We start from the raw sequence: 13,623 nt of genomic DNA, 5'->3' as shown, positions 1-13,623 counted from the left end.
ATTTGGCATGCTAGTTGTACCAAATGCTCCGCAATGAGGAGAAGAAAAATCATGGAGCAGGCGAAAAACTGTATCAGCCAGCTGAAACGCCTGAAAAGTGAAAAAGGTTTGCCAGAGGCCTCACAGCGGCTGATTGGAGCATGTGCCCGAATACAGTGCACCTTGCTGGGCCACAGCGGGTAGCTCCTCCCCCTCTATACTCTGGTTGGTGTATCGCTATGTCAAAGTAAAAAGTGTTAAGTAGTTTTTGGGGAGATGTAAAAAGATCCAATGGAGAAAAGAAGCTTATTGTGTTTTGGAATGATATGTCTACCTTCACTTTCACCACCACTTGTTGTGTTTTCATTGGAAAAAAAAGCAGTGCTTTACTTTGTTTGTGCTGAAATCGTTGCAGTGGTCTCTTGGGTTTGTCCACCGCTAAAGCGTCTTGGCACCTGGTGTGCAGACAAACCCATGAATGCATGTGTTATAACGTGGCAATAAATCATCCTCCATTTCTGTCGTACTTGCAGCTAAACCTATTTTACAGTAGCTCATCATATCTTCACTTCGGACTAATTCCTCAATCAGGCTGCTCGACTTCATGTTCATCTAAAGACAATAAAATATCATTTTAATCTTTCACTTTTTCCTTCTCTTCTTCCCCTCTTCGAATGGGAATAGCATTTCTACCGCCTTGTAATTTGCATGGCTACTGCCTTATAATTAGCTATCGCCTTATTAATAGCATTGCTACCACCTTCTAATTAGCATTGCATCATCAGTATTTGTCAGGAAGGGCTTCCGGAATATGAAGGGCTCAAGCCAAAAAAATCAGGATGCGGATAAAAAAGATTTGCTGTGGCGACCAGGGAATCAGGGAAAAAGCTACAAGAAACAAACAAACCGCCTTATAATTAGCATTGCTACCACCTTATTAATAGCATTGCTACTGCCTTATAATTAGCATTGCTACCGCCTTATTAATAGCATTGCTATACCGCCTTATTAATAGCATTGCTACCACCTTATTAATAGCATTGCTACCATGTTATTAATAGCATTGCTACCACATTATCTATAGCATTGCTCCCACGTTATCAATAGCTTTGCTAAGTCGTTATTAATAGCATTGCTACAGCCTTATTAATAGCATTGCTACCACGTTATCAATCGCATTGCTACCACGTTATCAATAGCATTGCTACCACGTTATTATTTCATTATTACGTAGTACATTGCTAAGACGTTATGATGCACTGATATCAGGATGTGATAAAACATCCCAATGCTAATTCATAATTCACAGATAAAAAGTGGAAGTTATGAGATACAAAGTGATCATGAGCTGAGTGCCACGTGACCAAGGCTCCAGTGAAGGCACCGCGTGTGGAGTTTGTATCTCATTGTTTCAACGTTTTTCATCCAAATCTTCACAATCTTACAATTATGGCTTTTTTCGTGTTTTTATCTCATAATTATATATTTTTAATTTCTTAATTTGGACTTGGCTTTCCTTAATTTGGATCTCATAATTAGGACTTTTTTATCTTATAATTAGGAGGTAGCATTGGGATGTATTTGTTCTCACAGAGCTTCCATATGTTTGTCAGTCTAAGATCCATTATCATATTTTTTATGTTATGAGCAGTCTTCCTGATGAAAAGAGTTCAAGAGTAATAAGAATGAATAATGCATTAAAATGATGGAAATGACGGAATGTCTAAATAATAATTGTGGCTACTTTGCTCTTTCCGTCATAATAAAACAAAACATTTCCTAAAATGTCACCGCTTCAATCAAGCCTGCTGGCTGAGAATGAAGGGCGGGTCTTGACGACGATTGGGCGGGCTTGTTTCATCTTACACGCCGATTGGTGGATTGTGGCACGTGTGGACTGACGTCATGTATCAATCTTGCCTTTACCAAGAGTGATAAGCTAGTTGCAGGCTGCTGCACCTTGTGTCCGCGATGAGGCGTGTTGTGGAGAGGACGGAGCCGCGATGAGGTGAGGTAGGCACGGCTAACGTCATTTTATCTTCAGGGTGGGATTCTAGCACTTACATGGCGGCTTCACCGTCAGTGTGTGTGTGTTTTGCCCTCCATTTCCGTCAACATTTCCACGGGAGTTTGTCTGTGAATTGTCTTCATTGATGCCCACTTGGGCTGCATGCCCTGATGCTGCGTGGGGAGATGGAGGCTGCCAGCATCTTTTGCTCTTGTTTTGGAAACGAGTGCAGAATAATAATGGAAAGTTAGACACCAGGCCACCCAGCTTTAAACATCTAATGATGCCAAATAGTCTATTTGAAATCGCCAAACATTTGTTTCTCCAATTAATGAAGGAATGTCACTTTTTGGTGGTTGGATACCAATTTATTTGTAGAAAAGCAATGCATATTTAAGCAAATTGTATCTATTCTTAGCCTAAATTAAGCATTTTCAAGCATTAAAATGTCTACATGATCTGACTAAATGAAGTAAAACACAAATACTACACAGAAGAAGCATGCTAATTATGAATGTAGTATTCTATGTTGGCCACGAGGTGTCAGTAATTGTTCGATGAGACAAGCACCAGCGTCCTCACTAAGGTTCCCCAGGGAACACACATTTGTATATATATATTTGGATATAGTATATAAAATACCATTTTTTTCGTTTGTTTCTTTCTTTCTTTTGGCTTTTTCCTGATTGACTACGGAGTCGCCACAGCGGATCTTTTTGATCCGCATAGTGATGTTTGACTTGAGCCACTTATATTCCGGATGCTCTTCCTGACTAGTGGAGATTTTATATATATATTTAATTTAAAAGGATATCAATTTGCGGCTGCACGGCGGACGAGTGGTTTGCGGTACACCAGTCCAGGGTGTACCCTGCCTCTTGTCCGAAGACAGCTGGCATAGGCTCCGGCACCCCCACGACCCTCGTGAGGATGAGCGTTAGAAAATGAATGAATGAATGAAAATAAGAGTTGTTTATTTATGATACTGATTTCAAATTCTAAATGTTTGTGAGTAAAAAAGCCTATGTAGGAACATTCAGAAAGGATTATTATTAAAGAATTGCCTCACTGCACTTTTCCTTCATTAAATGTACAAATGAAAATACCTAAAACATAGGGCAATAGTCATAAAACATTTCATCCAAATTGGAAACCTAATGTAATTTCATTTCTCTTTTAAAACACATAAAAATGCATAGGAATTCATGAGTATATCACATAAATATTATTTTATTACAATACTGCAATTACTACGTAGAAATCCCCCACTTTTTTCATGTTTAATGTGAAAAAACATGTTGTGATTTGTCCTACTATTTTGACAGTCATTGAACGCACCGCTGCACCGTTCACCGATGCACAGAGGGCTGTATGGATGTATTTTTCTTTCACCTCATACTTGCTCCCGAATGCTGATACTATGTGGGAATGCATAAAGGTAAGATTTAATGACTTTGAGTGCTAATGTGCATCATTGTGGTAGTTCCATGCTAAATGGCTATCGCTAGCTGGACTTCAGCCACGGTCATCACATTGACAGCCCGTCAATAGCAGCTGGTTAGTTTGGCCACTCTTATGCCAAGGTAGCACCGTATATGACAATAAAAACAATACTTGCACTGCCACCGTAAAAGGAAAGTTTCATTAACGCGTCTTTAACGCGACAGAAACTTTGAACAACATCATGAACTTTAACAGCCTTAATATATATATATATGTTAGCATAAAGTATAATACCCACGTTAAGCCATTTAAAGCCACAAGGTATGTAAGTATGCTGTCCAGAAAAAAAAGTGAGTCTGTTATCTGATCTACTCTAAGTCTCATATGTCTTATTTTAGGATGTCTGCTACATTGGGTAAAAAGAGTATAACGGTGAATATAAGGGTGTTATTTGATTTCTAGAGGGCTGTAATAATGCTAAAAAACACACATTTAGAAGGTGGTAAAGAGGTTTATTATGCCTAATATGTATTATGTTCTCTTAGTATGTCTACTATATTGGGTAATAGGAGTGTAAATATGACTATAGGGTTGTTATTTCATGTCTAGATGGCTCTAATCATGTTAAAGTGTATTTAGATGGTTGTAAAGAGGTTTATTATGCCTGATATGTCTTATTTTCTCTTGTGCTGTCTACTATATTGGGTAATAGGAGAGTAAAGGTGACTATAGGGGTGTTATTTCCTGTCTAGAGGATCTTCCATTTCTACAATGCCATGAGTGTTGATTGGAATAAATCAACAAATCAGTCCTTCTTACCTCCAGGTGTGTACAAACTACAATGAGTATATTTCCTTCATGTGGATGTGATAATTATGGGTTGATGATGATGGTGCCCCCCGTGAGTGATACCTGTAGTCATAGTGGAGGCCTAGACTATAATCTTGCCATCATTTATGGATGCTAATTAGTATAAATACATGTGATAATGTGTAGGAACATGAGTGGATTGGTGGGATTGGTGGTTCTTGAAGGGAGAATAAGGCGGAAATGAGGAAAATTACTAGGATTTGATTGGGATGGGGGAACGTGTTCCTGTGTTTGACTGTGTGAGCAGAATGATGTGACACGGTGGAATGAGTGTGAAGTAGAAGGTAGTGTTCTTTCCTATTGGCCAGGAACTACCTAACCCAGCATCCAACCAATGAGGGGGGAGAGTGGGAAGTGTGCAGAGCCGATCGGTACCTGGATCACTCGCTAATCCACTTTGCGGCTGGTCCGCATGGTTCTGTTTCTGGCCATCGTGTCCATCTGCTGCTGCACAAAGTCAAGGTGGACGCCAGACTTCCTGCAGGAAACTTGATTTCATGAAGCCGACAGGCTGGTTCAAGTGCACTAATAAGCTGCCGGGGGCTCCGTCCCTGCCCTGTCACATTTCTACAAGCTGTAATTAGCCCTAATCCTCGCTTCAAGTCTTTGCTTTGTCACTCTTGCTCGTACATACTTCATACCCTGTAACTGGGTACTCGACTGCGTACTGCATACAGTGTACTGCATGTTGTATACTGCATACTGAAGGGGTGTTCCAGTTTTCTCCTTTTGCCACTTAGATATTTACAGATAAAGTGATATAGTGTATATTTCATCATAAGCGGTAAGGCACATTACTTCACTGTTGGCGCTTAAATTTATTTTTTTAATAATATCACAACTTGTGACATGACAACTTTTTTTTGAAAGAAAGCTAGGATGTATGGCTGATGTTTGTACTGGAAGCGATGCTGGTTGGAGTGTGGTCTCCATGGCCGAGCGGCGTCGTGATCCTTGACCACTCTCTGCAGCGCTGATCTCATTTCTTATCATCGTGTTTCTAATATAAAATAAAAGAAACATGGACATTTGGAAGTCCGCGCCCCCCCCACAAGGGGAGAAGGGCTGAGGCAAAAATCCATGCCGAGATGGTAAATCTTTTATCAGATGGCGATGAATAAAACACGTTCATGCTTGAAGGCCTCAAGCTGCCATCCTTTCATGAATTTTTGTCTCTGGTAGCGAGTGGAGTAATTTAGGCTGGGATTCAACACAACAACATTTTGGAATGTCAGCCTTGAGTCGTACGTGTGTACGCACTCTCGAGGCCGCAGCGGGACATCGGCGCATAAATTAGCCGTGCGTTTGCCGGCACAAAGTGGTCCCTGTGGATTTCCTTCCCCTCATGATTACACCAAACACACACACAATACTACACAGCACATCTTCCAGTAATATTTCATCCAGCATTGTGGAACATAGACTAAGGCACTCTTGTCCCAAGTCAGCTGGGATAGGCTCCAGCAACCCAAATAGGTCAAAAATAGCAAATCGCATTAAACATTCAAAAACTGTGGAAATAGTTAGAGTATAGTATTAAAATAATATTTATTGTAAGCTGTAATATTTACAAATCTTATTTTGAGTAAATAAACAAAAACATGTTAGTGTGAGAGGTCTCACTAGCTCACATTTTGTATTTGCTAAATGTTTGTGGGCAAGTTTAAGAGCTAATATGCTAATAATAAAGAAAAATAGTAATACAAAATATGCTTGTTGACTGAATTTTTCAAAATAATGGCCCAACGTTCCAGCATAAATGATGTTCTTAAGCTCTTTCAAGTCTTTCTAAACATGACACGCAAAGAAAATGATGTGTTTTTTCCTGATCTCTTTTTTTAAAGGATGTGTTTTCCACTCTAATCTCATTCTGCAGCTCTTGCAGGGCATGACTGCATTCCCTCCAGCTCCAAACAATTTACAGACATTTGTAGGAAAGCATGTTCAGCATATGAAATCATACCTGATGCTGAGGAAATAACCATTGAAGGTTTTACAAAGCCAAGACGAAGCGTATGAAAACATCTCTACAAAGCAAACGACCAAATATTTCAACTTGGAAATGTTTCACCCTGGCGGGGGACATTTGGCTTCATCATCGACTGAAAGGAAAAAACATGTTATTCAATTCAATACACTTCAAGAATGACTAGAATACCATTTTATTTCCGCTTCATCTTTGTTTGCCTCCTTCAGGCACAGCAGTTAGACTCCATGAGGAACTCTGGGAGTTTTGGCGTTGCCGTCAAGCTACATATAGTATACAGGATAGCCCTAAAGTAACCACCACGATACTATTAACTAAATGCTTAAGTGGAAAAATAAGTCTTGAGTCGGGACTTGAACATTTCTACTGAGGTAGCAGCTCTAATATCAGCATGTTGGGCATTCCACAATGTTGGAGACACAATAGAAAAGGCTCTAGAGCCTGCATACGTCTTTCTGGCTCTCAGACTGGCGTGTTGTGAGAGTCCATTTCTGTGATCATGTTGAAGTATCTTTGGGCAAGATACTGAACCCCCAATTGCTCCTGATGCTGCGCCATCACTAGGTAAATGTAAACAGTGTTGAAGCGCTTTGAGCACCTTGGAGGTGGAAAAGCGCCATTCGTCAGGGCTGATCAGGATGAGTGCTGCTCGTGATGAATTGGAGGTGTGTTGTTTATTTGGAATGTTTTTCTCCAAGGTTGCAGCCAGCCATTGAAGGGAATGTGGAGGATTTCCACACAAAGGGATGTTTTTTTTTCCTACCAGTCAGTTGAATGCTTCCTAATTAAGGCACCATATGCTTGGTCTCGGAGGCACAGCGTCTCTGGAGGAGGCTGACTGTAAGTAAATGGAGTTCATCCTCCCCCTGGGTAAGTTTTAAGCACAGCCAAGTGAAGATAAACACAAGTGAGCATTTTCCACAATATAAAAGTGTTTGAGAGCAGCAGAAAGGTTAGCACTATGGTGGACGTACTTTGCACTTCTGTCAATGACGTTCAGACATGTGACGCTGCCATCTAAATGTGGGATGACTTGGTCTTTTCCACAGGGCTGCTATCTATCTGTGGCAGATGGCTGCAGGGGTGGGGGGGCTGATGTGGGTGTGCCTGTCAACATTTACATTTGCATACCTGATCTATTGCAGTCTGAACAGCCAGGTGGCATACAGTATATCTCGCCTACACATCATGGAAAAGCGTGGTTCACATGTGAGATTTGGAGAAAGAAAAAGTTATTCTTGTTACTAGAAAATTATTTTTAAAAGTGTCTGCTGCAGACAGACAGACGCCACAGCAAGTTCTCCACAAACCAAGCCAAGCCATCCATCATCCCATCAAGTACCACCACCCATCCAGCCATTCCTCCATCCAACCACCTACCCAAGTGCCATCCAGTAGTTCCATCCCTGCTGTGACATGGTCTTCCCTGGTCTAGAAGAAGAATCCTGGTCTAGAATGAGAGAAAGGCCTACAGTGGACAAGCATGAGGTGTGTTTACTGTCTCCTCTGTCATCATAACTACCAACGGTGCTCAGTGAACACAACATTAGACAATGTTCCCCCCCTCGATGGTGTGCAGATAGATGACTTTGTCAGGAAGAATGAAGGTGGTGTTGATGGTCGTTGATTGATTGGACACTAATTGTCTAGCACTGTGTCTGTATGATGCCAATCCAAAAGAGATGATGTCATGTTTGAACGTCTTTGTGGTTTGAAGGCTTTTAGTGGTGGCTTTAGTCAAGCGTGTCGTACTTCCTTCCTCCTCACTTATTCCGAGCATGTTCACCATTTCCAGGCAAATTGGAACAAATGAAGACTTCAGGTCACCTCTCTTTCACTCCTTCCAACCTGACCCGACACTATCAACCCCTTTTTAGTTTGTCTGTTTAGCTTCCTAAATCCTAATCCTGCGGTTAATAGGAGCTCTGCATGGAGCTGCATGCTCCACATCAACTCCTTCCTGGGGTGGATGTGCTTCTGCTGGTGTCGTGCGGAAGCTGACAAATTTCATCACGTGACTGAAAGAAAAGAAAACAAAATGCACAATTACTGTTTTTATGTTCAGTGGATGGATGAGGGTTTGATGGCTTTTTTCATTGTTTTCATTGTTATGTAGCTCAACATACCATGTTCTTCTTCTTCAAGTAGCACACCTGTAGACACTGAATCAACAGTGTCAGCGTAAGTGGGAACTTACCGAAATCAGGGATGTCTCAAGTGTAATATTAAAAACAGCAGAAAGGCAACATGTCAAGAAAAATGCTGAAATGTTGATACAGTACATCCTTAGTTAGTTGTTGAAGTGAGATACTGTATGTTGATAATGTTGATATATCCTTAGTTGTTGAAGTGAGATACTGTATGTTGATAATGTTCATATATCCTTAGTTAGTTGTTGAAGTGAGATACTGTATGTTGATAATGTTGATATATCCTTAGTTGTTGAAGTGAGATACTGTATGTTGATAATGTTGATATATCCTTAGTTGTTGAAGTGAGATACTGTATGTCGATAATGTTTATATCCTTAGTTAGTTGTTGAAGTGAGATACTGTATGTTGATAATGTTGATATATCCTTAGTTAGTTGTTGAAGTGAGATACTGTATGTTGATAATGTTGATATATCCTTCGTTAGTTGTTGAAGTGAGATACTGTATGTTGATAATGTTGATATATCCTTAGTTAGTTGTTGAAGTGAGATACTGTATGTTGATAATGTTATATCCTTAGTTAGTTGTTGAAGTGAGATACTGTATGTTGATAATGTTGATATATCCTTAGTTAGTTGTTGAAGTGAGATACTGTATGTTGATAATGTTGATATATCCTTAGCTAGTTGTTGAAGTGAGATACTGTATGTTGATAATGTTATATCCTTAGTTAGTTGTTGAAGTGAGATACTGTATGTTGATAATGTTGATATATCCTTAGTTAGTTGTTGAAGTGAGATACTGTATGTTGATAATGTTGATATATCCTTAGTTAGTTGTTGAAGTGAGATACTGTATGTTGATAATGTTATATCCTTAGTTAGTTGTTGAAGTGAGATACTGTATGTTGATAATGTTGATATATCCTTAGTTAGTTGTTGAAGTGAGATACTGTATGTTGATAATGTTGATATATCCTTAGTGAGTTGTTGAAGTGAGATACTGTATGTTGATAATGTTGATATATCAGTGAGAGATGAATGTGACGTTCCAGAAGCATCTGTGTGTGATGGTATTCATGAAACAGCTTTTACTTGAGCCCAACATGAAGAAGAACAGTGAGAGAAGGCTGCTTGAAGCGGGAGGAAGAAGCCTTCCCTACTGGGAAGAGCAGAGGAAGTGGCCTGTTGTGTTGGCTCCGTACCGAGTGCGGTTAGCATAGCTGAGTACATAATGCATGACAGCGCTGTGGCGGTGAGGAAGAAGAGGGTGCAGTGAAAGGAAAAGAAAAATGATTTCATTTGCTCACACTTTGACAAAGCAGATTGATAAATGGAACGCAGGTTATCCTGCAGGAAGAGAGAAATGAAGCCTGCAAAGACAATAAAGGTCGCTTGGCCGTGTGTAAGCAGATGCACCATAACGTCTCACAGCCTTCTACCAAGAAAGGAGCAGAGGTGACCCCTGCATGAGCTCACAAAGACAACTTGACTGAATCAGCCAAAGTTTAGCAAAGGGTTAGCGTTAGCTTTAGAGGGTTAGCGGTACAGTTAGAGGGTTAGAGTTAGCCTTAGCGGTAGCTGGTTAGGGTTAGTGTTAGAGGGTTAGTTTTAGTTCACTTTGCAAAAGGGTTAGGGTTAGAGTTAGCGTTAGAGGGTTAGTGTTTGAGGGTTAGCTTTAGGGTTAAAAGGTTAGAGTTACTGTTTGAGGGTTAGAGGGGTTGAGTTAGAGGGTTAGCATTTGAGGGTTAGCTTTAGGGTTAGTGTTAAAGTTAGACGGTTAGCGTTTGAGGGTTAGCTTTAGGGTTAGTATTAAAGTTAGAGGGTTAGCGTTTGAGGGTTAGCTTTAGGGTTAGTGTTAAAGTTAGACGGTTAGTGTTTGAGGGTTAGCTTTAGGGTTAGTATTAAAGTTAGAGGGTTAGGGTTAGAGGGTTAGTATTAAAGTTAGAGGGTTAGGGTTAGAGGGTTAGCTTTAGGGTTAGTATTAAAGTTAGAGGGTTAGCTTTAGGGTTAGTATTCAAGTTAGAGGGTTAGCGTTTGAGGGTTAGCTTTAGGGTTAGTGTTAAAGTTAGACGGTTAGTGTTTGAGGGTTAGCTTTAGGGTTAGTATTAAAGTTAGAGGGTTAGCATTAGGGTCAGAGTTAGAGGGTCAAGTGGCCACAGCAACAATGTGTAGCCAGTGCACTTGGCAATTTTCGTAATAAGCGCAACGCACCCATGACCCCCCACCCCACCGGCGCAAGTGGAGAGGTGTGATCTCGGCGAGAAGCTGACTCTTTTGCTTTGGTTAGAGTCTGTTTTAGTTTGAGTCGGCCCTTCTGGAAGGGATTCATGACCTTAACTAGGGCAGCAGATGTGAGATTTGACTTTCTTCATAGCATGCTTCTAAAACCTCCCTGTCCTCTCTCATGCTGATATGGGAAGTCTCCAAATGATTGGCAAGAGCAACATGAACATGGAACTTGTTCCTGCGTTGCCAGGTTATTTCCAGGTGGGGTGAATATGGCATCCTGTGTAATGCAGGAGACATTTGTTTCATTTGTTTGCCGGGAGAATATAATCATATCTGAGGATTATTTCAGGAGCTTTGCATGGGCGGCCCCTGGAGATGGCAACATGTGATCAAACGCAAACTATCATCATGTTTTGGGAAGCCGTGTTCTTATTCTTTGCCGTTTATTCTCTTCCAAAGCGCCGTTTTCTTTGACATTTTCACATGATGAGACATCCGTCTTCTTTGTTTGTGCACATGGCGACCTCATGCAGTAAGGAACCTTCTTCGCATTTTTATTTTTATCGGCAAATCTTTCTCCAGCCTGTTGAGCCACGTTACAGGAGCATCGTTTGCATTTCGGACTGCCCCCTTTCAGCCTCTGATGTAGCAAACGCTTTCAAATAGGTCAGCAGACAGTCCAATCATCCACAGCACCATCTGTCCTCTAATGACTACCTGGATGCTGTGGGAGACACGCTTGGATGGAGATGCTAACATCTTCTCATTATTTTTTACATTTCTGTCCTTGCCGTCTTCTGTGACATGTGATTCTTTCCCATGAACGCTTCCTGACTTGTAGTGTGGTGGCAAATAGGTAATGGTAATGGTTTTATTTCATTTGAACATGCATCAGATTACAATTGAATGCATCCCATAATCAGTTCACAGTTCCACATGTCCAAAAGGAGTAGGAAGAAGCAAAGCTTATTAAATCCTACCCCTCCATCTGGTACTTTTACAATCAGTAACTGTTACATTTGTTCACTTCCTGCTTTCGGTAATACAGTTTAAGGTTTGTTGTTGTTTTTTTTTTTTTTTTTGTCCCGTACCGAAGTAGGAGGTGATATGATCATCCAATGACATAATGGGTACCATAGTAAGTGTCAATATAGTGATATATATAGCACATCATGGCTGGTTCAAGACTCTTCATCCTTGTACTTAGCAAACATCAACTGCTTGTATTGTTCGCTTAGGGAAGGGAAGGATGATGTCCCGAAGACAGCTGGGATAGGCTCCAGCACCCCCACGACCTTTGTGAGGATAAGCGGCAGAAAATGAATGAATGAATGAATGAATGAATGTATGTAAAGTACATCTTGTAAAATGTGTGTGTGTGTTCTTGTTGTTCCAGGTGTGAGGTGAAGGGAGCAGACAGGAAACAGGAAGTGCGTGTTTTGGGCACGGCCCCCCAGAGAGGCTTGATGTCAACGTGCACACAGGAGCAGCTGGATGCGGCCCGGATGCGCTCGGTCGGATGGCCGCTTGAAACCCTGCTCCCCGGCGTGCACCCGAACGCACCGTGATGCCTTCCAAGGTGTCATGTCTGTACCTGCTGACAGTGGTGTGCTGGGCCAGCGCCCTGTGGTACCTGAGCGTGTCCCGGCCCACCTCCACCTACGTGGGCCACATGTCTCTGCCCGTACGCAAGACGGCCAAAGCCGCCAAGAACGTCACCTTCAGCAACATCCGAACGCGACCTCTCAACCCTCACGCCTATGCCTTCGTCATCAACGAGCCCGGGAAGTGCGAGGAGCACGTCCCCTTCCTGGTCATCCTGGTCAGCACCACGCACAAGGAGTTTGACGCCCGCCAGGCCATCCGTGAGACCTGGGGCGACGAGAGCACCTTCAGCGACCTCCGCATCGTCACCATCTTCCTGCTGGGCAGGAACACGGATCCCATCCTCAACCAGATGGTGGAGCAGGAGAGCCAGATCTTCCACGACATGGTGGTGGAGGACTTCATCGACTCCTACCACAACCTCACCCTCAAGACCATGATGGGGATGCGCTGGGTGGCCACCTTCTGCCCCAAGGCGCAGTACATCATGAAGACGGACAGCGACGTCTTCATCAACATGGACAATCTCCTCTATAAGCTCCTCAAGCCCAGCACCAAGCCCAGGAAGAGGTACTTCACCGGCTACGTCATCAACGGGGGGCCCATCAGGGACATGCGCAGCAAGTGGTACATGCCCAGAGACGTCTACCCCGAGAGCAAGTACCCGCCCTTCTGCTCGGGCACAGGCTACGTCTTCTCCTCGGACGTGGCTGAACTCATCTACAAGACGTCCCTCCACACCCGCCTGCTGCACCTGGAGGACGTCTACGTGGGCTTGTGTCTGCGCAAGCTGGGCATCCATCCCTACCAGAACACGGGCTTCAACCACTGGAAGATGGCCTACAGCCTGTGCCGCTACCGCAGGGTCATCACCGTCCACCAGATCTCCCCCGAGGAGATGCACCGCGTGTGGAACGACATGTCCAGCAAGAAGCACCTCAAGTGTTAGCGCCTCGTTTTTCTTTGCCTTCTTGACCACTTCTTTCTGTACTGACCAACTGAATGCTGACGCTGGCCGCGTTTTTATGTCCTGGCGACCTTTCTTCTGGAAATTCACTGGGACCTCGGTTAGCGTGTGCCCTGGTTTGCATACGCCACGGCTACTGTATGCTCCGGTTAGTGGATGCTCCAGTTTACAGACACTGCGGTTAACAAACACTACGGTTAGTGTATGCTCCAGTTAGCATACACTCCGGTTAGCGTACGCTCGGGTCAGCGTATGGTCCAGTTAGCATATACTCCGGTTAGCGTATGCTGTGGTGAGTGAATGCTCCAGTTAGCGTATACGCCAGTTAGTGTACACTCCGGTTAGCATATGCCCTGGTTAGTGAACGCTCCAGTTAGCATA

The 13,623-nt window shown here is 42.6% G+C and overlaps 1 protein-coding gene across 6 annotated transcripts; it reads left to right on the top strand.

Annotated features, from left to right (window-relative positions):
• Positions 1-1,879: 1,879 nt before the first annotated feature.
• On the top strand, positions 1,880-13,375 carry b3galt1b (UDP-Gal:betaGlcNAc beta 1,3-galactosyltransferase, polypeptide 1b). 6 transcript variants are annotated; one of them, XM_058082010.2, is made up of 3 exons: positions 1,880-1,987; positions 3,313-3,425; positions 12,067-13,375. In XM_058082010.2, the coding sequence occupies exon 3, from the start codon at positions 12,238-12,240 to the stop codon at positions 13,222-13,224; it is 987 nt and encodes a 328-aa protein (XP_057937993.2). In that variant the 5' UTR covers positions 1,880-1,987; positions 3,313-3,425; positions 12,067-12,237; the 3' UTR covers positions 13,225-13,375. The 6 variants fall into 6 exon arrangements, with proteins under 6 accessions (XP_057937993.2, XP_057937995.2, XP_057937994.2 ...); XM_058082008.2 differs by having other exon boundaries at positions 1,955-1,992; XM_058082012.2 differs by lacking the exon at positions 3,313-3,425 and having other exon boundaries at positions 1,888-1,987.
• Positions 13,376-13,623: the final 248 nt, after the last annotated feature.

Source organism: Doryrhamphus excisus, linkage group LG12 (assembly GCF_037039965.1).
Source record: "Doryrhamphus excisus strain RoL-2023G ecotype Guam linkage group LG12, RoL_Dexc_Guam_v1.1, whole genome shotgun sequence".
Lineage (NCBI taxonomy): Eukaryota > Metazoa > Chordata > Actinopteri > Syngnathiformes > Syngnathidae > Doryrhamphus > Doryrhamphus excisus.
The sequence above is the reverse complement of the archived record's forward strand: the minus strand, read 5'-3'. Positions and strand labels throughout refer to the sequence as shown.

Coding starts and splice junctions, on each gene's coding strand:
- b3galt1b (XM_058082010.2), top strand. CDS start 12,238: ATGCCTTCCAAGGTGTCATGTCTGTACCTGCTGACAGTGGTGTGCTGG.